General features: G+C 40.8%; 3 protein-coding genes across 4 annotated transcripts in view; 2 read left to right on the top strand and 1 right to left on the bottom strand.

The window, feature by feature from the left end:
• Nucleotides 1–6,278, bottom strand: part of mtmr7a (myotubularin related protein 7a) — an 11,625-nt gene extending 5,347 nt beyond the window's left edge. Inside the window, exons 1-7 of the mRNA XM_035668686.1 lie at nt 6,085–6,278; nt 5,474–5,596; nt 4,120–4,282; nt 3,550–3,707; nt 3,329–3,457; nt 1,801–1,935; nt 1,392–1,524 (exon numbers count right to left, since the gene is read on the bottom strand). Coding sequence (XP_035524579.1) covers nt 1,392–1,524; nt 1,801–1,935; nt 3,329–3,457; nt 3,550–3,707; nt 4,120–4,282; nt 5,474–5,596; nt 6,085–6,108 — 865 coding nt within the window. The 5' untranslated portion in view covers nt 6,109–6,278. The remainder of the gene's footprint in view (nt 1–1,391; nt 1,525–1,800; nt 1,936–3,328; nt 3,458–3,549; nt 3,708–4,119; nt 4,283–5,473; nt 5,597–6,084) is intronic.
• Nucleotides 6,279–11,206: 4,928 nt separating this feature from the next.
• On the top strand, nt 11,207–23,324 carry slc7a2 (solute carrier family 7 member 2). Of its 2 annotated transcripts, none has more exons than XM_035669175.1 (12): nt 11,207–11,406; nt 12,691–13,071; nt 13,149–13,304; nt 14,798–14,963; nt 15,181–15,317; nt 15,755–15,977; nt 16,938–17,077; nt 18,755–18,857; nt 20,034–20,245; nt 20,332–20,498; nt 20,592–20,700; nt 21,425–23,324. In XM_035669175.1, the coding sequence occupies exons 2-12, from the start codon at nt 12,702–12,704 to the stop codon at nt 21,610–21,612; spliced, it is 1,971 nt and encodes a 656-aa protein (XP_035525068.1). In that variant the 5' UTR covers nt 11,207–11,406; nt 12,691–12,701; the 3' UTR covers nt 21,613–23,324. The 2 variants fall into 2 exon arrangements, with proteins under 2 accessions (XP_035525068.1, XP_035525067.1); XM_035669174.1 differs by having other exon boundaries at nt 12,694–13,071; nt 21,425–21,612.
• A 1,142-nt stretch (nt 23,325–24,466) lies between these two features.
• pdgfrl (platelet-derived growth factor receptor-like) overlaps nt 24,467–27,236 on the top strand; it is a 5,265-nt gene continuing 2,495 nt past the window's right edge. The window contains exons 1-3 of the mRNA XM_035669176.1: nt 24,467–24,710; nt 25,531–25,804; nt 25,892–26,043. Coding sequence (XP_035525069.1) covers nt 24,656–24,710; nt 25,531–25,804; nt 25,892–26,043 — 481 coding nt within the window. The 5' untranslated portion in view covers nt 24,467–24,655. The remainder of the gene's footprint in view (nt 24,711–25,530; nt 25,805–25,891; nt 26,044–27,236) is intronic.

Below are 27,236 nucleotides of genomic sequence, written 5' to 3'. Positions count from 1 at the left end.
TTAATTTTAATCATTTTGATGATCCCTTAACTTTCCATCTAGTGAGTGGGAAGAAATCCCAAACACAAATGGCAAATAACCTTAATATCTTAAGCTTTTACAGTATAATTTGTTGATGACCGTATATATATCTCTGCAGAAAGGTTACACAAATGTAATAGTAATACTGCAGATTTGTGTTGAGAAGACTAATATAAGAAGAGAGAAGAAATGTTTTTAGATCTGTTTGTTACAGGCAAAATGGATGATAGCATTAGCATGGCAAAAAGTAAAGTAAAAGTAAGTACTTAGTACTAAATGTATTTGTAAATGGCTAAAAGAACTGTCTGCATAGAAGAAACTACCTGTTCAATTAAGGGAGCAGCTAGCGTGGCTGTAGACAGTCTATTTTAAAATATGAATGTAAGACAAAGCCATGTCCAAACACAATAACACACTATTAAATACAGATCCATTTCTGTACCATAAGGCTTCCTGCATTATGTTTGTTTATCTTGTAGAACTGAATCTAAAAATTTATTTTTCCATCTTCAGGGTTCAACATAAATATTTGCAAGTTCACTGGAGGGGCAGAGTGACACGAACCCGTTTCTCCACAGCTGACGTCTCATTTGCTCAGGACAATTTATCACATTCATAATTCAGACAGGCTTTTAGATAAGTGTATGAAAACATCTGCTCTTGACTCATTATGGTGTCGACTGAGGTGACAAAGGTGACAAAGTGCACCTGTAAGAGCGCTGTGTGACCACTGATAGGAGAGTGAGCAGGTGAGTGAGTTCATTCAACCTTTTGTAACAGTGCAGACTTCCACTCAGGAAGAAATGCTGCCAGGCGGGGGGTCTGTGTAATCGGGTAGAGCGAGTCTCTGAAGGGCAGGCGCTGTCTCCAGCATTTAAATACTTCCCTTGTGCTGCCAGGGGGCAAAGAGTTATCACAACTGAGAACAGCTATAACTTTTCAAACTTGAAATCACATCATTCTCACGCCCTCGGTCTCTCTTTGGGGGATAAGGTCCCGGATTGTCCACTCCAGGAAACCAAAATAGCTCAGAAATAAAATCCAGATGGATTCAAAGTCTTCCTAGGAGCACCCCTGCACAATACCCAGAAATTCTCCTGTGGGCTCATTTGAGGCCTGATTGCAGCAGAGTCCGGTCTGCATGAGTGCATATGAAAGCCACAGGGGTAGACTCGGGTCCCGCTCTGCTTTAGTAATGTGAAGAAGGAGCCTTTTAAAACAGACACTGCCAGAAAATATACATTTCGCTCAACAAACACTGGCCCGGTGAAACATTTCTGACAGTGATGAATGCACTGCTGGTTTCTAGAGTAATTAAATAAAATAAAAAATCAGTGTGAGAAATGATTTCAGGAAGACTTGATAATTACCTTCAAGCATTTTTTGTTGGCTGTTTCTCATAACGTGGATGTTCTCGATACCGAGGAACTGGAATTTAATGTTGGAGTAGTTGTCTTCGTTTTCGTAGCCTTTTCCTGCAGCTCGGTTTGCGATTGCATTCAGCTACAAAAGACATGTGACAGTAGTTAGAACATACTTAAGAGCAAAAAATACAAAATGCAAGTATTGTTTTACACAAATTGGCATGTCTTACATAATATTGATCACAGTTGAAGAAGAACACAGCCAGGATGTTTTCAAGGCTTTTTTTTGCTGTGAGCACATCCAGCTGGCAAAACGCAGTACGGAAAATAAAGCCCACCTGAACATACAGCATACTGTACTGTACTGTAAACGCTTGTATTTTCGCAGGCCGTTCCTTAGGCACAAAGGGCTCACCTTAGGCCTGGTGTCCACCACATACATGAAGTCGCTGCGGGGATTGGACCTCAAGATGGCCTCCAGCATCTGTTCATCCTCCAGGCAGCGAGCACTGAAACCTGACAGCGGCTGGCTGCTACGGCAGATGGCAGCCTGGGAGGAGGCAAGAGGCACTCAGGCTTCATACAGGAATGTTTACTCGTCTTGACAGTTGACTTTCAGTGAATTATTACTTTGGATGACATTTAAAAGAAAATAAAACAATAATCAAATGTGTGAGAATCAGGGGGAATACAAATTTATAGTCCTTTCCTTCCTTGCATGTTCAATTCAAATTAATCCACCACAAAATTTCCTCGTTTGTCCATTTAGTAGCCACAAGGGGAAAAGGGCCAGAGACCGTTGTGTGATTCTCCCTCCTGGCCCATGAACCAGAGGGGAACCCCTTTGTACAAACTGAGCTCCACACACACTCAACCCTCAACCCTGGGAAGCTGACCTCGCATACATAAAGCACTCCCAACTGTCCCGACCAGGATTAATAGAACAGATTATGAATGTTCAGGCTTCTTCCTCATTTAGATATAGAGGATGGTAATGATTAATACTTTGATTTAATGACAGAGTCGACATCTCCTCGTGGGACCTCTTTTGAACTTGTGCCCGTTTGGATTTTGTGGGTAAGAATCTCCCGTGTACAAGCATAGGTTCTCTTCCCAGATTATTGTTTTATACATTTGTATGTTTTCCTTATTTTTGTTTAAATATGTCCTATTCCATGTCTTTTAGTAATGTCTACTCCTGTGAGCCTGACATGATGAAGATCTACTTGTTGCCATATACAAAGCTTTTTTTTACAAAACTGAATTGGCAAAAAAAGAAAGAATGAATCTGTTTTTGCTCATAACACCCTGTAGCTTGGCTGTGTTGTAGTAGACGTACATTATTAGAAAAAAGCCTTTAACCCAAGTGATCAGTAGGTCGGTCTTAGCTGGACACAATCAGAGACTACTACAATCAGAGGATCATTAATTTCACTTATTTCAGGCTCAGTGTCTGTATCTGATGTACAGTTTGTATGTCAGTTTTTGTAATTGCGAAACTTCAAAATTATCTGGTTTCAAATAAATGGTCTTAATACATTGGCATTCAGTATCAATAACTCAACAGCAGTGACTTAATGTTTACTTGTGGGGGGGGTTGTTACTTTCAAAACTCACTTTCAGGCTTGCATTTCTTTAAAAACAAAAACTTTTGGCTGCTTGAAGAGGGAGGGCGGTGCCGAGGACGACTGACAAGTCACTTTGGCAACAACTGGCCAAGAAAATCAAGCAAAACATGTCATCATGACATTTTACATCTTAATATATGATCTCTTATCTACATTTTTCTGCTGACATTTTTTTTTCCCCGGGTTTGAAGCTTTCTGTCAAGAGATTGGTTCAGCCACAATCCCCATTCATCTGAGTCTGAGAAGTGCTTCATGCACCCGGACTTAAGATGAGCTGTTGTAGGAACACATGGAAGATAAAAAGAGTCAACTTACATGATTTTCTTTGGAGTAGTATGACAGAGTAGGAAATCTGCCTCTGCTTCTGAACTTGGAGCTTCCCACTATGACCGGGGGTGTGGCAGACTCGGGTACAAACAGGTCAGCTGGGTAAGTGTCACTCACCTTTGAAAAATAACATAACAAAAGCCTAAGCCACTGCCATGTCCATATTAGGATAAAATAGTACAACTGGTCATAGATGTCGGCTCACTGACCTTGTAGTGTCGGTTGACTGGAGAGAGTTTCCACAGGGAGTTTGGGAGTCCCATTCTGCTGTAATCAGCCTTGAGGCCCAAGAAGTCCCATTCCTGCCGTCTCTCCTCCTCATCAACGTTAGGCTTATAGGAGAAGCAATACAGCTCCTCGTAACTCTCTGCAAGGCACAATACTGGCTGTCAGATAAAGGTTGATGCACAAAACCTCAGATTTGTACGAGTTAGATGGAACAAAGTGTTGCAAAAGCAGAGGAAATGAAAACTAGAGCCTGACTGAGACTGGATTTTAAGGGTGGCACAAATAATCGGTAGAAAAAAAATTCTCATAAAAACATTAACAGCTGCTCATTTTTTAAATATATACTTGTTAAAAATCCCACATTTAAACAACAAGGATCCCTCAAATTCGGTTAAATATTTATGCTGGAAAGATATTTTATACAAAAATTCAACACAGATGGCTATAAAAAGCTGTAAAAGGCCAATAATAAACTTCTGATTGACTTTTCTTGTTCACTGGTCTACATTTGAGGAATTACATCCAAACTGACCCATGATAGCACAGTTTACCTGGCTGGGAGAGACGCTGTAGTGACAACTGAACATCATGGCACTCCCGCTCTCGAGGTAGGACGAAATGAAGAACCTGGAAGTTCTTGCAGTGAATGATTAGAGGACATCCTGAGGCGGAGGCGCCTTGTTTCTCCACACTAAACACCAAACTGTGAAGCACCTGGTGAGATAAATACAGACCTTTTGTATGCTTCTATTAGGGATGGGATGATAAACGATGTTATCGCGATAAAAACACTCATAAGTATATATCAGTTAATTTTCATTATAGGGATGAAAGTGAATCATAATAATCGTGAATATCGTAACAAGAGACTTTAAAAAGTTGTCTAGCTTGCTAACACACATTCCCATATTCCACATATTTTGTGCTTTGCACTGTATTTGAGGCCTTTTTACCAAGCAACATTTCTAAACATTTAATTTACGTGTATGTTTGTATCTGATGTGTACCTGGGGATCGGGACCCCCAGTAGGGGTCGCCGATGCTTCATGTGGGGTAGCGAGGCATTCTTGATTTTAAGGCGCGCTAGAAAACTTAATATACACATCCTGTATATCCTATATCTCAGCATCTGGTTCACTTCTCTGAAGAAACGTAAATGGAAAGTAAATTGTAATAGAAGGATGGCTAAGTGTCAGGGACAAAAAAAAACACCAAAAATGTCTATTAAGTACTCTTAAATTTTAATTAATAGCCCAGGCTTTTATTTGCTTCAATCACTAAACTAAACCTGCCTTATTTGAAACAGGTCTCTATATGGGACAGGCCTTTAATTCATTTAGCACTAAACTCTTGGTCAGCAAAGGTGGGAAATACTATCAAACTGTTTATTTAAACCAGTATGAATGTTACTTCTATCGAATACCATGTCGATTAGCTCATGGTTTCTGTAAAATGAACTGAATGACGATCTAATGTAGCATGTTCATATTGACGATGATTTGTCTAGGCGATCTAAGCAGCTTCAAGCGTGCGAACCGGTGGTCTTTAAGAGCTTTCATACATCCAAAGAATTTCTATAAAATCTGGACTAGGCCTCTAATTGAGACCACAACATGTAGCCACACCAGGCTAGTAAAGGAGACCTGCTTCTATTTGGGATTTAGAAAAAAAAATCCACAATACAGACAGATAATTGTATAAAAGTTCCCTAAACAAGAAATAATCTGCTCAAAATTCATCCAAATCACTTGTTTTACACACAGTGACTGAGTTGGGTTAATAATAATGAAATATGTCACTTAGTCCGGGGTCGTCAGTTTACTAAGTGAAAGAAAAGGGTCCCTTAAGAAGAAAAGGGTGGGAACCACTGTCCTAACCGACTGATTCCTGCTCCTTGGTGCCTACCCATGTTTCATTGCGCACTCCAGCCTCGTTCTCCACAAAGATGGTGTGTGTGGCTGTCAGGTAGAGGGTGCCCACCCTGCTTCTTCTGGGGGAGACTCTGTCGAGCAGCCTGACACTCTCCACCTGGAGGAGGGAGAGGAAGAACCACATCAAAACAGCCTCATCCTCAGCTTCTTCTCTCTCCTCTCTCCTCTGCGCTCTCATCCTCTCGTCGTCTCCTCTCTCTCTCTCGATCCTCCATCTCCTCTCTCTCCGTCTCTCTCTCGTCTCCTCTCTCTCGTCTCTCCTCTCATCTCTCTCTCTCCTCTCTCTCCTCCTCTCTCCTCACTCCCTCTCCTTCTCTCGTGCATCTCTCTCTCTCTCTCTCTCCACACAGCACCACAGCAACACAGGCTGTGAAATGTGGCTGATAGCAGCAGGGCAGGTCGACCCCTGGCTGCCTACGTGGCCGACACAGCCCCCGCCCTTTAATTCAGCCTGTGTGCGTGTTTTAACGATTTCAACCATTGCAGTCACTTTGAGCGCACATGCAAAGCTTTGTGTTGAAGTGACACTGAAGATAGAATGCGGAAATTGTCGCCAATCACTGCAACCGGATCCGCGCTGGTTACCTTTGGTAGTCGGATGTGCTCCATCAGCAGCTGAGAGATGAGCCTCGGCTTCCTGAATGACTGAACCCTGGTCGTAATACAGCTACCAACCGTACCACATGTGTACAATAGTGTGATAATGCGCTTTAAATCAGCTTTAAATGGGTAAGGTCTCCGGTAACGCGCAGGTAAATCCGGCCATAATATTGCTACAGCTGTCTTCACCACAGCTGCGCCGCTGGGTCCTAAAGCCCGCCCGGTGCCTGACCTGTGGCCTGTTTAAAATGTTAAAGGGCATTTCAGGTTGACCACTCACTGACTTGTCAATGCCAAAAGTAGGTCAATTTACTGACCTCAAGTCATTTACGAAGAGTTATCGTCCTATTGCACATCTTTTTATGAGGGTACTTATATTAATATATTGGTTAATGAAGTGGTTTATTGATATACTAGCTTTAAAATTGAGCAAGTATAATGATGGTAAGCGTGGATTTGTTTAGAAAATTATGGTTTTACGGGTTGTAATGTAGTATTAGTTACTTCCAGCATAAGAGTTTTCATTCCAGCTCACATTAGGAAACAGTTTACACATGTGAGGACAGGTGAATCCAATTAGCTACCCTGTATGGACAAACCCTGAGCTAATACTCTGGTTCCAATTTCTTTATTTTGGATTAGCAAATCATATATATATGTACAGTAACCTTTTTATATATATATATATATATATATATAATATATCATTTTAAAATACGTTTAAAAGTTTCTGTGGACTGTAACATGTCAGAAGAAGTCACAGACCCTGGAAACTGCAGGCAAACAACAAAAAGACTAAACCCACAAAGCTGTATGAAAGCCCCTGCAGTCGCACAGGTGTTTTCATTTATTCTGGCTGATTAGACCTGCTGAGGTTCATGTTGGGTGAAACTCTGCTGGTAATTACCTGAGGTCACCAAATGTTCTAATAAAAACGATAAAGGTGGAAGTCCCACATTTAAAAGGTTTAACTTACTAATTCTGTATTCAAACAGTCAATTTATTCATACTAAAAAAGGCTGAGCAAGATATCAAGAAGAAATTAAAGCTGCTTATCAACGTTGCCTTGTTCTTTTCACTGCAGGACACATTTAGAGGCAGATCTTTGTTTACTTTTATCATTTGTGTGGCCAATTCAGATGTTAAGGGGTGTGCCAGCCTATTTTAAAGGCAGAATTTACAGCGACAGTACTGCACATTCTGGCACAGAGCATAAAATATCTACAGTTTGCTTAAGTGATTGTCACTGTTAAACAGGGCGTGACGCTATTTTGAGAAGCTCCCCAGTGCAAACACAGATGGATCCCATAAGATTTAAACTATGCATTTTATCTGTACACCAACACTTGACTGTTTTTAAGTTTATCAGGTTCTTCTGACATATTCATACTTTCAGCAACTCATACCAAAATGTCTTTTTATGTTCAGCAGTATTTTGTACACCAGTGAGCAGAGGAGCCATCTGTTGCAGGACAGTAGACAGAAAAAAACCCCATAAAAGTAGTTAGTTAAACTAAGCAGAAGGGATTGACTTACTGACGCCTGGAAGCCCTGTTGCACGCCCTCTCCTACTGCGCTGCATTCCTGCATGAGGAGCCAAAAAAAAGCTTAATTGTCCAATGATTATAAAACCAATTCAGTTCTGATAATATCACACAGATCAGATAACTCGCCCCTGTTTAGATGAGCACTCATATTACACCCATTATACTAATTAAAATAAGCGCGCCCTGATGACGGAAATGATATTTGTTCATGTCTGATATTTGTTTTATTGCCTGTACATGTATTGCTTCATATAAAAGACCAAAAAAAAAAAAAGATATGTAATGATGACAGAGCAGAAAGAAGGTTGGAAACCAAATATTTATTTAGGGTTGTAAAGCTGTGAAATCCCCCATGCACATCAGCTAGTTTTATGGTAAACCACGCTTTAGCCTTCTCAGTGTGGAATTCATTGTTGGAAGTCAGTGCATCCCGAGGGACTTGGAATAAAGTCAACTTGAGGTCACAATTAACCCGCAGGCCAAAAGATTCTTGGACATCACAGATCATATTTAAAGGAATCTGTTACTGTTGCCAGATGTGTCAAAACAAAAGATTTATGGAATTCAGCAATACCCTGAGATTGACCCACATCCAAACCTTTGGTTGATGTAGTTTTCTAAAGCATGAGAGGTCTATGTGTTACATTTTAAATTTGTAAAGATGTAATAGGTTAGTTTTTTTTAAAGACTGATTATACAAAAAACCAATCCCTCCAGGAAGTTGTGATGGCAACAATTAATGCAAATTCAACCAAACACATTGAAATCTGCTTGTGTGACTTTTTCACCAGTAATAGCAGTTGTCCCATAAAACTTTGAACCATATGGCACCAAACTACGAGTTATCTTATTCTCACTGCAATTTTTCAGTGAATTATACAAAACAACATATCAACTATTTTTTTAAATTTTCAATTTCTCCTGTAACGTCATGGCAAAAAATGCCTAAAAACAGAATTCACAGTGAAATCTTGGCATTTCAGGCCACAACAATCCCAGAAAAATTCTGGAAGGACTCAGAAAACCTCTGAGTACTACAGTACAAGGTTTGGCCACTGACCTAGATAGAGACAGGAAATCAGTTTTAGCAGAGCAGGGAGAAGGGAGTCTTCAATGAGGATAAATGAATCCATAGATAATGCTTCATCCTCCCACCTAAGAACAGTTAATGTCTTCAGGCTTCAGTCCCCAGACTGTTCTTAAAATGTAATATGAAGAAGCTTTGTGCCATTACGTTAAATTCAGTGTCTAAAGCATGTTTAATATTGGCCTCCTAAACACATTTTAACCTATTTTTATACTTTTTTTTCCAGTGAGCTACGCTGGAATTGATGAATTTGCAAAAGGTGATTTAGGTCTATATATCCAGTCTGGTAGTGTCTTTACATTGGATAAAGGACATTAGCCTTTATTTGAATTAAACATAGCTATTTATTACCTTTTCATTTTCTTAAGAGTTCACAAAAGGGATCTGATGTCCTTGTTATCCATTACCTGAAGTTATCTGTGGGCCTGTCTTTTATTTGACTTTGGTACATCCATATGAACAAGTTATATCTTTTGTCAGATAGAGGTCTAGGTATCTTCCTGGCCCAAAGACTGCTGCTTTTAATCTAGAGGGTCAGTCTTGCTGTCGTCATTCTACTCAAAGCTGTTGTCTACCTTATCAGTAATTGTTCACTCTAACATTTCCTGGTGACAACAGTGTTAACTGGAGCGAGCAGTCCCGGTGTCCGCAAGGCAAACACCACTCAATCTGTTGACCATATCCACGATTTTGAAGCTAGGTCACTCAGCCATTGGAGGGCAAATGCATTCAATTGGCTTCACAGAATTAGCACATGTCAACATTGAGATACGGTGAGCCAGTGACTCCTTTCCATCCTTTCCATGGTTACAGTGACTATACCTGCATGTGAAAACTGCTCCTTCCAATAGCAAGTATTTATGTGGTCCAGGATGATCCTATTACATTATTTCATGTCAATGTAGTTCATACGATACATAAAAATCCAGAAACCGTGGCTGTTTGATGAAGTGAAAAAACTGAAAAGGGCACCAGCGGCAAGAAGGTTGTGATGCATTTATGGTGTAACAGGTTACTCAGGGTTAAGGTTAGCGCCCTAGAGGACACTTTACCACATCCGTCCACTAGAAGGGCACCATGGAGGGCACTTCATCAGGTTTTTACACCTGGACGGGAACTCTAGAAGAGACTTTATCATGTATCATGTATCACATTTTATTTCATTTTAATTAAAATTGCTGTTACTTAGTCATTTGAAAGGAGCCATATTAAGTTTATATCAAGAATAAAGTAAATATATTTATCATTATACAACGCAAGATTGCTCAACACAAATTACACACAGAAAAAAAATTAAAATGACATAAAATAAAACAATATATACAGTTATTTATATACATATACGTATACACCCAGGAAATACCATGAAACTCGCACCCACCAGACAACCTAGATCCCCCCTTTTTCTTTCTGGCTGTACCTTGAATGTGTGTGTCTGTGTGTGTGTGTGTGTGTGTGTGTGTGTTTGTGTGTGTGTTGAAGACAAACAGCCAGCATTAACAGTAGTGTCTCCACCCTGCCCACCACTAAGTAAAGCATTGGCTTTCCTCATCAGCATGCAGGTCAGATAATCAGCCCCTGGAGCCAAGGTTTGGTGGGCGATGGGCCACGATATTCGGCTGCTTGGCTGGTTGGACAAACTGAGAGAGAGAGCTGGCTGTTGTCATGCCATGGAGTCTCTGGTCTGTGGGTTGGACGGTGTTTCTAGCCGCCAGCTGCCACCTTCCCACTGAGATCTCAAGCTGGTTTGAGCTGGTCTTGGCACAAATTCACTCCACTGCAAACTCAACCTTAGTTGTAATTCGCAGGCAGTGTTTGGTGGAAAAATGTGACTTTTTTTTCCCCTTCCAAGAGTTCAAACTTGTAACTGAAGTTGCTGTGTTGATGCCAGGCTTTTGGTGGTGTACCACAGTGAGCTATGCTATTGATTTTATAATGTCCGTGGGTCCAATAGCTCAAAGAACATTGAGCAATACCTGTCTTCCATTAGGAGGACTTAACCCCCCAGTATTGTAGCTCGTCCACCCTTCATTGACCAATCAGCACCCATGCTTTTAGCAGCACTCCTGTGGGCTGCACTGGGTAAACACAAGTGTCTGCCTCAATGTTTGTCAACGCCAGTTGCCTAACCATTTATCAGTAGTCAGTAAGCATCTGGGCAGCTGGGATCTATTTGGCCTGAGTGTGCATTAGAAATCACTAATTCTACCACCAAGATTCCTTCCTTTCTCCTCTCTGTCCTGCTGTGTGCTCCCAGGATGAGAGCTTATGGTGCAATGCTGTCTCCACAGAGTTTAACTCAAACCCAAAGCTCAAGCTTGGAGGTGAACTCCCTCCCCTCACCCTAATTCCCTCGAGTTCCCTCCTCCCCTCTTGCCTCCTTGCTCATGGGACGTCACTCCCCTGTGGCGGGACTGAAGGCTGAGTCTAAGGGTCTTATGAAGAAACACTGGGGACAGAGGCGTGCTCTGCAGTGTACATGCCAGCATATGAATTGGTGTTGAGCACAGTGCTGAAGCAGAGTTTCGAGGCAGAGGCTCATGGGATCAGTGGATGTAATTTGACTTTTACATGTGCAGAGGCAAGCTGGAAGAAACGCACAGACACTTCTAACAGCCTTTTTACTTTCCTGTGTCTGAACTTAGTCATATCCACACAGTGTCACTCTAACAGGTAGGTGCATGTCTCTACTGAAATAGTTTAAATGTAACACTTACGCTACAGTGGTTGTACATGAATTTAGAATAACTATAAATAAGTTTTGCAGTAGCTGTCTTTGAATTGTCTTTGAAGAGAAATTCAATACATGTATGGAATAATGATACAAGTTAACTGTATCTGCATACAGATTAATGCAATTTGTATTGGCAGTTTTCCAAAACTGAATTTTTACTTCATTTTTTAAAAACTACGTTTTCTTCCACTGTATTCTTGCAGACGCTGTAATACGGCCCACATTGTGATGTTAATGAGCTGTCACATCCAAAACTAATTTCTCTTGGTCTAAAAAAAAAACCACACTTAAATGGAGATCAATGCATATTTGGACGGTCGTCAGTGTTAATTTACGGTCAAGATAATCAAAGTGTGGGTTTAAAGAAAATGCCTTAACTTCAAAAGCAAGCTAGAACCTATTGGAGAGCAGGCATATTTCATTCCTCTTTTATCATATTGCATTCATGCAAATGTTTTAGGCAGGAACCCCAGCAATCTTACTAATGAAAAGAGACATTTTTAGAGACGGAACAATGAAAACAAAGAAGACTCTGCAATTTACTTTTTTAAGTAATTAGTAAAGAAAGACACTGGAATGTCTTTATTGTGTTATAGTGCTGCATTCATGGTGCTCTTATGAATGCAGCTCTTTGAGTACTTAGATCTGCACCGTAACCCCAAACAATAGACTTTAATGGGACGCTACTGTACAACTTGCAGGCTATAGCACATGGCAGCATTCCTGCAAAGCATGTCAGTCTCTCAACAGTCCTAACCCCACCTTTGCTTCATCCTCACGTTATGTTATTTCTCAAGAGAAAAAGCTGCAAGAGCTGCTAAAAATGCAAATCTTGTGGAGTTAAATCAAACCGTGCTCACAGACCTGACCTTTGATATCACAATTCTTGCGCCTTCTATTGAATGCAAATATTGATGCTAACTTGCTAAGATAAAGAATAGTAGTTAGTACAGTAGTAGTTTTTCTTGCACTGTGTCTTGATGATGATGTTTGAAATATTTCTTCTTTACGTGTGTCTCTGCACCTTAGAGGCCACCATGCTGCATGCACACATAATAGTACACCTACATATCATCCAATCAAATTACCCTTACTCATACTGCAGAGCATGTTATATAATTCTTATTTAAACTCATTGCCTGGCAAGTGAAGTAAGTAAAATCTATCTATGTCACAGTAAAGTAAACCAGGCATTTTCACTTTTTTTTCTTTCCCTCTGTCAGCAGGTGTCGACATGCTGGAGCAGATCCTGTCATTCGGCCGCTCCCTGGTGCGCAGGAAGGTGGTCGACCTGAGCAACCTGGAAGACTCAAAGCTGTGCCGCTGCCTGGGAACCGTCGACCTCATCGCCCTGGGGGTGGGCAGCACTCTGGGTGCCGGTGTCTACGTCCTGGCCGGTGAGGTGGCCAAAGGCGACTCTGGCCCCAGCATCGTCATCTCCTTCTTAATTGCTGCCCTAGCCTCAGTCATGGCAGGCCTGTGTTACGCTGAGTTTGGCGCACGGGTCCCCAAGACCGGCTCTGCTTACCTTTATAGCTATGTGACTGTAGGCGAGATCTGGGCCTTCATCACTGGTTGGAACCTCATTCTCTCCTATGTGATTGGTGAGTTAGTGGCAATCTTTTGAAGTACGTTATTTAAAAGAAGATTCTTCATGCTGTGTGTTTTTTGCTTTTTACAGGTACCTCCTCAGTTGCCAGGGCCTGGAGTGGCACCTTTGATGAAATGATAGGAGGACACATAGAGATATTCTGTAAGACCTACTTCAGCATGAACTCTCCTGGTTTGGCTCAGTACCCCGACTTCTTTGCCGTCTGCCTGATACTGCTGCTTTCTGGTAAGGCAGCAAAATAAAGGCTGAAAATCATTCAATTCAAGTCGATATGTTGGTACATTTATAACACAGCCAACTTTCATGAGCCACAGCTGGCATAATCCAATAAAGAGATGGCAGGATATTGTGTGATTAAGTGTTTAAGAGGACAGGGCAGCGAGAGTCCACTGGGAGCCCACATTCACCCCATTCCTTTTTTTAAAAACTCCCTGATCATGCTGCTAGATTTCAGCAGCACCCATCTTCTCTTTCCCACAGTCACACACACAGCTGGGAACTTCCCAGTATAAGTAGGCTACAGTGTCTTTACAACCTCAGGCTACTGAGAAGCTTTAGCAGAAGGTTTAGTATCATCAGTAGCTGCTGGTAACTTGGAGAGTGATCCATATTCATTTCCCGTGGTCAGATTCATGACAGTCCAGGGATTCAAACTGGACATGTTTTGGTTAAATTCCACATTTATGACCCTCTTTAACCAAACTTTATCATGTGTTTTATCCATTGGCCTGCCAATGCAATAATAACATTAGGTCAGAAACAGTCCACCAGTGTTTGGTTGTTTTTAAGGATGACAGATGTAAAACTTAGGCAATATTTAACCATCAAAACCAAATTACAGAAGAAAAAAAGACCAGTTCCTGTTTTTGTGAAAACTAATAGAAGAACTGAGGTTTGCAACTATCCTTCTTTTTGCTATGGTCTGGACATTTATCCTTTTGACAAATTGTGTCATTAATTATTATTATTTATTACACACGGTCCCATCAACACATTAATGACACTCAAACAAACTTTACCTGTAGCTTGCTTAGTTATTTGATTGCCTTGAAATGTGGTACACACATTCATTTACCGGCACTCTGTTCATTCCGATAAAAGCTTCTAAGTGGCACATGAAGCAAATAAAAGCCACTTCCTACTACAAATAAATTAAAGATGAATTCACAGATGAATTCACACTTCTGCCGGCCAAGCGGCTAACTTCCAGTGTAGCCGTCAGTTATTTTGAATGAGGATAAATGATTTAATTGTTCTAGACTTTAAAGGTGTTATTGGACTCAATGGATCAAATTCTGATAGTGAAGTGAGTCATCTAGCTGAGAAAAACTGTATTCAGCGTTTTACAGCCTCTTCTTTCACAGTGTAACCTTATGGGATAAAGTATTTTTTGGGCCAGTGTGCATCACGTGACAGATGCCATTACTGTAATTGCATGGTTTGGCCACTATGTCAAATTGGCGTCAAAGCCCGGTGCTCTTCCTGTGGACTTACAATTTACATAATGGAAGTTACATAATGCAACAGCAGGCATAGTGGGCGCAGAGTGCGGCATTCACCCTATTATTAACCTATTATTAAATGAGTATAACATCAACATTATTTTGAAGCTATTATTTTAAGGTAGAAAAGTTACATAATGTAGCTTTAAGTGAGTTAAACTACAATAAAACATCACAGTACTGTACTGAGCTCTGTTGCCTTTTCACTCATCCCAGGACTCCTGTCGTTTGGGGTGAAGGAGTCCGCCTGGGTCAATAAAGTCTTCACTTCAATCAACGTGCTCGTACTCTTGTTCGTCATCATCTCGGGCTTCGTCAAAGGCGACACACACAACTGGAAGATAACTGAAGAATCCCTTATAAATGTCACCATAGTTACAAGGTAATTTATTCATTTGTTGACTGTTAGTTGTATGTCTGTATAACATGTACTCTATTTTCATGCATTGTTAACCATCTCTATTTCTGTTGGTTTGGTTGGTTTGTGTTTATTCAGTCCAACATGCAGTCTCTATCAAACACTCAGGACAGCAGTGGCCAAACTCTTCCTCACGTCACCTAAATTTTTAGTCTAAATGTTGTGAAATTCTATGTTTTAGGAACCTGTCAGTGACGGCCAATGTGACCAGTGATTATGGAGTTGGAGGATTTATGCCATACGGCTTCAGCGGGACCTTAGCAGGAGCTGCCACCTGCTTTTATGCCTTTGTTGGATTTGACTGCATAGCAACTACAGGTGAGCCACTGACGGGTGAAATCAAAGCTCAGGAGCGGATCTAGAGAAATAGTCATGGGGTGGTAAGAGGGTGGAAAATATATGTGTGTATACATATATATATATATATATATATATATATGCTGATTGAATCGCATCACATGCACCAATATCAAATCTATTACATTATGTGGCACATATTTAAAGCACTGAATAGAAATATCAAAAGGTGGCATTATCAATGCATTGTTTTGTTTCCTGTCCATGTCCGTTTTCATTGAACTTCTTACTTCATCTAAAATGTGGCCAACTAACAGATCATTACTTATTTTTAAAATCAATCTGAATTAATGTGTTAACCGAATTTGACACCAAACTGGGGTGGAAAGGAGGTACCCCTCTCCATCCACTGCTGTCAAAGCTAAATGTAAAGATATATGTATGTCTTTCTGCGACAGGCGAGGAGGTGAAAAACCCTCAGAGAGCCATTCCCATCGGCATCGTGGTATCACTCACTGTGTGTTTCCTGGCGTACTTTGGTGTGTCAGCTGCGCTCACACTGATGATGCCCTACTACCTGCTGGATGAGAAGAGCCCTCTGCCCATGGCCTTTGAGTATGTGGGCTGGGGTCCTGCTAAGTATGTGGTCGCTGCAGGTTCACTGTGTGCCCTCTCTACCAGGTAAATGCTGGATTTGCCTTTGTAAAATAAGCTGAGAACAAAATATAAAATAATATTCATGGTATTTTTTAGATATTTGATTTACTATGTTTGAGTCAGCTGAATTTATATCACTTTAATTTCTAATTGATGGGTGATAATGGTGAATGAGATCTGGCCAAAATTATGACCCCACATCTCTGTCTATGTCTTGTTATTGGATTGATTCCTGTTGCTTAACGGGGCATGGTGGGTGCAGTGCTTAATTCTTTCTGTTTTCAGACACCTGCATGTCTTTGTGATATACTATTTTTAATTTGATGTATCATAAATAAGGTGGGCAAGTTTATATTGGTGTGACTTTATTCTGTCTTTCTTACCTGGAGGTTCACTATATCAGTTCCCCTGACATCAATAAACCCTGGTGGATGTCAGTCAACAACTTATCCCATGATCTGCATTCATGTGCATATTATTCAATTTGACTTGAACCAATTACATTTTGGATAAGTTAATGCCTGCAATTAGTGTTTAGGCTGTTAGTTTGGGGTCCGCCCTTTGGCAGCAATTTCTATGAGCTGTGAAAACCCTTCAACACACATTTTGGTACATTTATATCTTTGGACTAAATGTTTACACTCCTGGTAAAATGTAATTACTCGAGGGCCCACGCCTTTAAATCCAACTCTAAACAAGCTTTCAAAATGGAGAAAAACAACTAAAATGTACAAATTTGACTGTTTAAAAACATTTGCGATGTATAATTTGCTCTTGAAAGCAGCCACAATCTATTGTCTTCCATTCATTTAAGTTGATAAAACATAATGAAAGATTATACCATGGCATAAGTGCCAACAGGAAAGAAAGACATAGACTTTAATTATGCTCTGAAGTGATTGTAGGTGTAAGTGTGCGTGTGTGTCTGTGTTTGGGGCCCTTTACTAACGTGTTGGTCTTGCATGTCTCTGCTGTCTCATGCAGTCTGCTGGGCTCCATTTTCCCCATGCCTCGTGTAATCTATGCTATGGCAGAGGATGGGGTGCTTTTCAAAGTCTTAGCCCGAATCAATCCTAAGACGAAGACCCCACTTATTGCCACTATGACCTCCGGTGTAGTAGCAGGTGAGAGCCGTGGGGAGAGTCTACTGAGATCACTCCTGCTAATCTTTCTCCACCAATCAACTGTGAAAGATACAGTCCGGGATGCAGATAATTTAAACATTTGGTTCTTTTCTTCCTGAAATTGCTTTCTGCTTTTAAATTATGCAGTTTTCGGAGGTTTTCCCTTCATATATACACATGTTGATCTTTCACAGTTGTGTAGGTGTCATGTTTTCTTTCCCAGAATGCCCTCAACTTAACCATGAACCCTCTTCTCCCTAGCCTGTTGGGCTCCATGTTCCCTCTGCCGCGCATTCTCTTTGCCATGGCACGAGACGGTATTCTGTTCAAATTTATGTCCAAAGTGAGTAAGCGGCAGTCGCCTGTGGCTGCCACCATGGCGGCAGGTACCACTGCGGGTAAGCTCCCGAGACGAGGACTCGTCTATCATGGGGTTGTATCGTGCACTTGTTTGGGGTTTTTAAATGGTGGTGACTGCATGTTAAAGTTGGTGACGGTGTTTCCAAAAGCATGTGAGAAAACATATCTTATCTTATCTGTGTTCACCACTTCAGTCCGTCTTACTTTTAGTCACTTTTATGTAAAAAAAATAAATAATTATTTACTGGAAAGTAACTAACTGAAGATTAAAAATAGTTAAACATTCTATGAAAAACACTTATTTGCTTTCTTGGCGGGAATTAGATGAGACGATACTACTCTCCTGTGTGTATGCTAATTAAAAAAAGCTACAGCCTGGCAACAATAGTGATGCCAAGACTCCAGGAAGTCACTGCTGCTGGCCAAAACATAGTCCGGTTTATAACCCGCAGTAAAACCATGATGTGTCGTTTTTACATGTCGGATTAACAAAGCATGAAAATAGATTACAAAGCGAGCATAGACTGGAAACTCCTGGCCTGACAACGTTCTCTCAACCTGAGAAGGCTGTTAAGTTAGATTTAAAGTCAATTGGATGTCGACTACTTCGAATGGTAAAGTAAATAAACGGTTGGCCTTTGGGGCCTGGTGTGGTGCTCATACAATGATAGAAAACCTCTAAAGCTTTCCTGCTCAGTAGGATCCAGGTACGGTACGTGGCTGCATCATGCTCACTGTGCTCGGGTGTTGGGGCTAGGGTGTCTGGGAGGGGCTCTGCAAACCAATCCACCCAGAGCACAGGCCATATACTCAGCAACTGGTAGAACTGGACAGGGGAGCTTTCTTTGTTATTTCTGTTTTAATGTATTCTTGTGAGGAGCAGCGGACATACCAGCACTCTGTGTTTGAACTGCGCTGCTGAGATCTGCTCCATACCGGAGTCTGATGCTGAGATACAAGAGAGGGAACACCACAGTGTATCTCACATCAAACGACACTCGGTATGGAGACGATTACAGCTGTCAGCCCAGGCAAACATTTAGCTCTTTTGTGTCTTCCTCATTGCAAAAACATGCCTGCATGAAATTTAATTTGCATCTGTTAATTTTCATGTGTGTTCGTTGTACGGTGCAGAAAACAGCAGCGTTTCCATTTATAATTACAAGAATATTATTGTTGCACTACAGTCTGTGGGTGTAATGAGTGTTTTCATGTATGTTGTTAAAATGACTGTTCCAGTGTTCAGGAATGATAAAATTATTCATGGTAGACGGTAAAAGTGTTTGTGTTAATTATGTTTTTCTTGCTTTACTATAGCCATCATGGCTTTCCTGTTTGACCTCAAAGCGCTGGTGGACATGATGTCTATCGGTACTCTGCTGGCCTACTCGCTGGTCGCTGTGTGCGTACTGATTCTCAGGTGGGTACATTTATAAATAACCTTTTTTTTTTAAAATAGCGCTTGAAAGAAATCTTACTTGTGCAACATTGTGAAACAGTTTCCCTTATAGCTTTCCAAAAACACACACAGGTACAATAAGCCCATCGGTGTAACATACGCCTCATGTTATTGCATCACACTGGTGATGTAAGAGCTGTGAATGCTCCCATTGTATGAATGTGAAGTGGCTGCTTGAGTGAACGAAGGTGTTTACTTAAGTTTTCTGTACTTGCTAAACTCTGTACACCTCTGCTGGTTGCACCAAGCTGACTCCTCACCACAGCCGCAGTAAACACAGACACAGTGTTTTGTTCCCTGGTTTAAACTGGATTTAAAGGCCTTGGTTTGTTTTTATAAAGTGAAAGCAAACACTGTGAGCTATTTCACAATGAAAATAATTTGTAGCTGTATAAAGGATACGCTGTATATAAACAGGTAGTACTTTGAGACACTGAAAACAAAAATATTTTGAGAGTAGAAGTGTGGTTTTAAATTGTAGTTAAATGCTCATTTCTGTGCCTGGTTACATAAAACAACTTAGGCTAAGGTTGGCCTTAAATGTTTATCTAAGGATGGCTCTGAAAAATTTGTTACTTAAATTTACCATAAGGATTTGCTTGAGATGTTGTAAGGGAAAACCGTTTGATCTTGAGTGTTTGTCCTTAGCTACTTAAGTATCCCCTTATGGTTGCTAGAAACTTCTAAAGGATCTACAGCCGTCCCGTAAAGTGAAATAATTTGCGTAACATAAGAAAATGGCTGAATTTCTGATGATTAAAGACACATTCTGTGTGTAATCGCTTGAATATAGAAATCGTTATGTTTTCGCTAACTTAGAATGAGATGTTTTTATGTACAGATGCTGTAGGTCGTCTTCCATGGAGTCTGCCATGTTTCTACAGTAGCCCAGATAGGACAAACCAAACACTGGCTGTAGATACGGATGTTTTTTGTTTCATGGCCACAAGTGTGCTGTATTATGACAATAACTACTTATTTTAAACGCTTAGGGAAGGCGTAAACATAAGCAGCTTCATGTAACACTCCTAAATGAACCCCTCAGCTTAGGGAAACATTTTGCACAAGAGACAAACTCTCTGAAGTTTAAGGTAGTTTATGCAAACAGCCTCTGACCTTTTGATGTCTGTGGTTCAGGTACCAACCAGATGGATCTATGGAGCGGCGGGTCGGCACAGCTGAGAGGGAATACCTGTCCTCTGAGGGGGGCGAGTCTGACCTGACGGAGTCGGAGTCTCACCTTAACATGCTGAAGGGAGGCAGCTCCACACTGCAGGCCGTCCTGCACCCTCCTGTCTCACCCTCTGAGCATTCCTCCAGTGTGGTCAACATGGCCATCTGTGTGCTCGGTAAGCAGGTTAAAATCATTTTTTATGATAAAAAACAAACCAACTAAAGACCCCAGAATTAAGCATCTGTGTTTTTCAAACCACAGTGCTGGCAGTGTGTGTGCTCAGCTATCTCACCACGTACCATATTGGTTCCATCCTTCGTCTGGAAGTGTGGGTCCTGGCATCGCTGTGCCTGTGCCTCATCATCTTCAGTGGCTGCATGTTCATGGTCTGCAGGCAGCCTCAGACCACCAAGAAGGTCTCCTTCATGGTGCGTGGCAGCTCACTAAGTCCTGTATTATGGAATGAGAGCAATCTAGTACAAATAAATTGATGGTAGATTTTGTGCTTGTTTCCTTCACAGGTTCCTCTTCTGCCCTTTCTGCCCATTCTGAGCATATTTGTCAATATTTACCTCATGGTTCAGCTGAGTGGAGATACGTGGATCCGTTTCTCGGTGTGGATGGCTGTGGGTGAGTGTACTGTTTTAAAGCTATAATATGTAACATTTCTGCATTAAAATGTTTATAAACTAGACCTATGTTATATATTTTGTGGAGTTGTGTACTTACATTATCCTAAATGTTTCAAATAATATTCAAACCCAAAGAAATCTATAATTTAATTCAGGTAACAGTGCGTTTAACCCAATACATATTTAAAGAAATGGTTCAACATTGCGGGAAATATACTTTTTTGTCTTAAGTAAGATCAATACCACTCTCAAGTATGAAACTAGAGCAGAGACAGTTAGCTTAGCTTAGCATAAAGACTAGAAACAAGGGGGACAGCTAGCATTGCTGTGTATTGGCTGGGAGCAGTGACTTCCTGGCATCTTGTCATCACCCTGAGGTTGCCAGGCAACCACTGGAGACTCCAAGAAGTCACTGCTACCAGCCAAGAAATAGTTCGGCACATAAACCCTTCTTTACACCACAACGTGATGTTTTTAAACTACTAGATTAAGCAAACGTTAATTAGTGAGCTTTAGAGGTACGGTATTTTTTTTTAATGTTTCCAGTTTTTATGCTAAGCTAAGCTAACTGTTCCCTGGCTGGAGTTTTTATTTATATCTCATAAACTTCTCAGCAAGACAGCGAATATTTCCTAAAAATGTAAAACTTTCCCCTTTATAGATGTGATACCTTATCCTGTGTTTTTTTGTAATCTCATTACTCTTCCAACACTTTTTCTCAGGCTTCCTGATCTACTTTGGCTACGGCATGTGGCACAGCGTGGAGCGCCAGCGCCTACGCCAGGGCCCTTCAAACAGCAGTGGCGCCCAGGAGGTCAACAAAACCAGCAGCGAGAAGCAGGTTGGTATGGGTGCTGCAGGGAAAGACCAGGAGCGTTTCATCTGCCCAGAGAAGACCAGCCAGTGTTAAAGTTTACCAGCTCATTCACAGACTCCGTGAGGCACACAGATGCATAAAAGCACACAGCCGCTCTGCCTCGATGCACCTGTTCATACAGCTTCACCACGTGTGCCTTAGTCACAAGCACATTCAGTCTGTGAAGACGGTGTCAGTATTCTGTATCAGCAGCCACATGACGGGGGGGAGCCGCTCTTACCACTGTGATGGAACCACATCCTGTAGGTCACTTTGTGGACAGCATGGAGGCAGGGTTGAAAAGGACAGGTAACACACTGGAGAGTGATGTTCATTTCCTTTAACACTGAAGCAGTCAATGCCGAGACTGCAGCAAAGCTTTTCTGTTTCATTGTGAGTTTTTAGTGCATGACACACCCCTTTTTTTAGGTTATTACTGGTGGGTTTTTGAAAGTGTTGGAAAATCTGTGTTATCCATTTAATGAAAGGATATAATTAGATTCTGATACACCAATTATTTACTAGTATTAATGTTAGTTTGTGGTAAAAGCACTCATTGTTCTTTGACACAAGTGTACAACGCTGAGGAAAGGAAAGGATTAGCTTAAAGATGTGTTGTCAAGTTGAAATATATTTTTGAACTATTTTGTGCGTAGTTGTTTTCCATGTGAAATTGTGATATCTGTATAAAAAGATCCTAAAGACGCTGCCACATTTAGACTTAAGTACAACCTGTACAATAGTTTTCTGGGCACTTAACATGTCATGACTCGAGTCAGATTACTGAATATGTCAGAGACCTGAATGTAGGGCGGCTTGTGGAAAGTTTCAGGCTTCTGTTGGTATTATGTAACAGATCCTATCAATCTTTGCTGTATAGATATTGAGGTTTCTCTAGCTGTTGTGGTGGTTTTACTCAGCACAGGTTCACTTTTTTTAAAATTTTTTGCTTGGGTGTCTTTTATCTATGAACTGTTACAATCTGAAGATTATTTGATACAGAGCTCTCCTCAAGCTAAAGTATTTGTAGTTTCTTTTTTCACGCTATCAGGTTACGGCATGTCGTATTTTCCTGTTTCTCTGATATTTTATGCTATTTTGATACAGTTGCAGACATTCTGTTAATATAACCGTCATGAAATGATTCTCTCTTTGACAGACTACTTTGCCACCTAACAGCAGGGGCAACTATTAATTACAAGTTACAGTATTTTATCTATCTTGCGAAATAATTTAGATGAACTAGGCATTTTTCCAGGTTTGTTCTCTGGCGTTCAATGTCTTACTTCAGAGACTGGAGCCAGTGTTGCTTTATAACCGGTTTGAAGACTGCATGAATACTGAGTGCTTACATTCTTCTTCAATCCTTTAGGGGCCATCCTGTTTTTTGTACTATGAATTGTAAGGCTCAGTGAGCTCTAGTTTACAGTAGAAACTTGTTTTCCGTCAGATCTTTCACCTGTACTGCCAATTTGTTACACCATCTGAAGAGGAGAAATCCTACACTTTTTCAAGAGGTCAGATACTGAGGCTGTAGGATGCTGGTAATGGACTGATGTGTTCAGTGGTTTAAGTGGATGTGGAACAAATTCAGAAGCTACTCTCAAGCAGGAGTAAGGTAGATAATTTCTACTATACTGAACCTCTACATTGACATTGTAGAGTCTTCCAGTGAGGTTACAGGATAAAGTACATAGAAATAATCATGATGTTGTGATGTAGTGCCACTTGTTAACAACTGCACAGACAAAAACAATAAATGTATTTTCCAGTAAGCCAGTGTTTGTTTATTTATTTTATTATTATTTTTTGTCTATTAGCAACATATCTGAAAAACTAATTTAATGAAATGTGGTGCAAGGTTAGACCATAAATCAAAGAAGAACTGGTACACTTTTTAAATGTAAATGACGCCACCATGTGGCCATTTAGAGTGGAAAGTAAGACAAAGAAGCAGCTTTTCCTAGTTTTTGTGCATACCTTCTGGTCCAATCCAACACATATAAAAGATAAAAACATCAGATATTATTTACAAACAGTATTATTTTTATACAGTGTGTAGTTACTGTAGACTAAGACTGTAAATTATTACAGTCATAAAGCTGCTGAGAGCTCTTAAGATAACTTTGTAAGTCTGAGTTAAACTACATATACAATCAAATAAAAAGCTGATATATTATGATTACAACAGTATTCATAATAATGGTGTAATTACAAATGACAAAAACTGCTGGTTCACTGCCCTCTATGAGTCTATGCAATACTGACCACACCCCATTTAGTGACGTCATAGCAAGTGTTAGGGCCTGATGACACAAACACAAAATCAACATTGGCAAATACTCATTCTCAGCATTCACTTCTATTCTATGCAAGCGAGGGGTTGAACCTATCCAGCAGAACTTTGACCGGCAAACCTCAACCAATAGCAAACGTGTGTGTGTGGTTGACCCCTAAAATGGACTACAAACCAGCAAACTGATTTCCGTGTGACATCCCACACTGCTCACATTTCGCTTCGGCAGGTGTGTAACATTTGTGCCAGTGTTGATTTTGCTAACAGTGTATGTTCATGCTTTTTACCATGAGCAGTCAAGTGCAAAACACCTGCTGTCACATGTTTTGAGGTGTGCAACTACGAACCCCTACAGAGCAGCAGTAGGTTTTGAATTTAGGTCAAAGTCTAGGTCCACATTTAGTCTATCATAAAACAACACTCACATGCCAATGCATACACTGAAAGAGCTATTGGTCACTGAATTGAACAATGTGCATATGGGCATGTAAGAAGTGTTGTAAGACTTTAAAAAGCACTATGATTCACCCTAAGATCCAGCAGAGGGCTCCAGAGTACATGTTTCTGCTCTTCAAGTTTGAGGAGAGGGAGTGAACAGAAGGGCTCTGAAGTTGTTTTCCCTTTTCCTCTCAGTCTGTGAGGAGGATGGAGCTGGAAATCTAAACAGGGTAGCTGGAGCCTGTAGAGTTCCAGTGAAGCTCCGAGCTTGACCTCCTTTCCTACTGAGCCCCTTACCAAACCTCTCAGACCTCTCCGGCCCCTGCAGAGCAGTCGCCCCTCTGACCATACCGTCAGAACACTATGAAGCTCTGGGTTGTGCTTTGCCTGGCACTGTTTTGGGTGGAGCTCCAAAATGGTGAGTCTACACATCTCCACATATGTCTCGTAGATTTATAAGTGAGGCAAAATTATGGTTAATTTCATCATGAGGACTTGGAGCGTAACCAGGGAGCAGTGGGAGGATTATATAGTCTGAGGTTGTACAAATATTGGCTGGGGGCTCTGTGATGGCGTAGAAGAGGAGGTGGATTCATAAAGAAGTAAATCTTTTTACATATGGCAAACACTTTATTCATTTGTCAATCATTTTGTCTTTCCCCAGGCACACACTGCAATCAATCTGCTATATATGTTTGTATGTGATGTATACTTGTATGTAATGCATGTAAATTGAGAAGGTTGCATAAGAGTTGTGTGAGTTTTTTGCAAAGTATTTCTGCAGACCAACTCAAACCAGCTGCTTCTGAGGCATGCAACAGGCGTTTCTAATTAACTGGCCTTTACTGCTGACCTTTCCTTGGAGTTCTCATTAATGGCGAACAAAAAAATAAAACAACAAACCCTGAAAGTCTACAGACTGATCATTTTGTTCTCGTCTTTTATGGTTTACATGCTCTGTGCCCAGTGAGAAATACAGCTGAAAAGACAGGCTGGTGTTCTGGACATTTTGTGCCAGTAATAAGGATTTCACACTTCCTGTTCAACTGTTATCACAGCTGGGGGAAACACAAAGAGTAGCCCTTCAGATGAGCAGACACTAGTCTGGACTCTGCTGTTTCTGTAAAGAATTAGGCCACAGTAACAGATGATTTTGTGACATATCTTTATTATTTTTGCTCCCCTCCCTTCTATCTTGCCTCTATCACCCTCCTTCCTCTGTGCCTCTGTGTATCCAGGTGCCTGCCAACAAGTCAAGCGTAGAAAAGACGTAGGAGAGAACCGGATCCGGCCAGGGGGAAAACGGGTGAAGATAAGACACCCCAAACTCAAAGATGTAGGAGGGAAAGGCCAGTCCCTGTTAACCCAGGTTTTAGATAAGGGACGCTTTGTGCGACTGGGCCAGACCACAACTCTGACTCCTGGGAAGAACGTGGAGCTGAGATGTAAAGGCAACTCTATCGGATGGTCATACCCGACCTACCTGGACACCTTCAATGACTCACGCCTCAGGTGCTGGAAGCAGACCTCAGCAGTTTGTTACAAGCTTTAAGTTAATGTGAATGTGAAAGGTCTTACATTTCTGTTTCCCGCCTCCAGCATCAAGCACAGTGACAAGTACAGCCAGCTGATCCTGACGTCACCCTCTGCTGCTGACACAGGGCCCTACAGCTGCTGGGTGATAGTGTGTGACGGCACAGAGTGTGAAAAGGACCACGACCGCGCCTATGTCTCATACATCTACTTCACAGGTGATTAAATAGGATACAGAGCACTTTGATTAATGGTTAATAGTTTATTATGATACATGTAATATGTATTACCGCTAATAAGATCAGACATGAGGCATTATAGTGCTGAAATAGAAACAAACCTTTAGGTTGCCATGTTGAGAGCCGACATTTAAGTGAAGCATCCCTTTAGTTGGTGTTTGTCCTCTGCCAACAATGAATATCTTGTTTTAGCTTTAAAGCTGCACTTATTAAAATAACTTTTTGTCATATTTGCTGAAATTGAATTATATCAGTAAATGAGACAGATAATCTATGAAAAAAGAAATCAACAGACAGAAAAATATTGAAGACTTTGGGTGGTGGCTTGAGGATAGCTCCCAGAATCGTTATTGACAACCTGTGAATGAGACTTAATATTCAAATATCTTTCTTGGCTCTGATTGATTGTTTTAGTTGTTAATCATAGTGATCAGCCACAAAGAATTATTACCTGATGGTGCTGTTCCCCTAGGCTCTGTGGACCATTTTAGTGTCTTTTAGCTCATTGTTTTTGGTTTTATGGCCCTCAACTGTACTGTTTTGTTTTTTTCTCTGACCATCATTTTATCCAGTTACAGCAGGCAGCAAAATAATTACTGTAAACTACTTGCCCAGCACTAAAAAGCAGACAGACAAAGTTAGCAACTATCTGTAAACATAGTGGAGCATGTAGCAGCCAGATATTTGCCAGATATGAGCAGTTGATGGAGACCAGAAACAGAGCTAAAAGGAGAGTTAATATTAACTCCAGATTAATGATAATATTGTTCCGTGTCTACAGAATATGTAAATAGGCAATGTTCTGCTTTATGGTGATTATATGTCAGTGTTGTGCTTATATTTTGTTCTGCTGCTCTCAAGTTACCAGAAAATGAATTAATGCATGTTATCGAAGTGTGTATCAGTGGTTGGTGTCTCTGGCTGGAATGAAACTAGGCAGACAGGTAGATCTCAAACCATAAACATAACTCATTTAAAAAGCTTTTTAGCCTCGGTGCTCTTTATACTTTATTGATTATTCACAATGTAATTAGTGACCATTTAAAACCCCCAATGTGTCAATGTGTCCTCAAAAATACACAACTGTCTATCAAACATATTCATCAGCTTTATGATAGGATGATCTGTTTTCATTTAGGTGTATTTTAGGTCCTGTGGAACCTTAAAAATGA

Source organism: Morone saxatilis, unplaced genomic scaffold (genome assembly GCF_004916995.1).
Source record: "Morone saxatilis isolate NCDOM2014 unplaced genomic scaffold, NCSU_SB_2.0 Contig22, whole genome shotgun sequence".
Taxonomy (NCBI): domain Eukaryota; kingdom Metazoa; phylum Chordata; class Actinopteri; family Moronidae; genus Morone; species Morone saxatilis.
The sequence above is the reverse complement of the archived record's forward strand: the minus strand, read 5'-3'. Positions and strand labels throughout refer to the sequence as shown.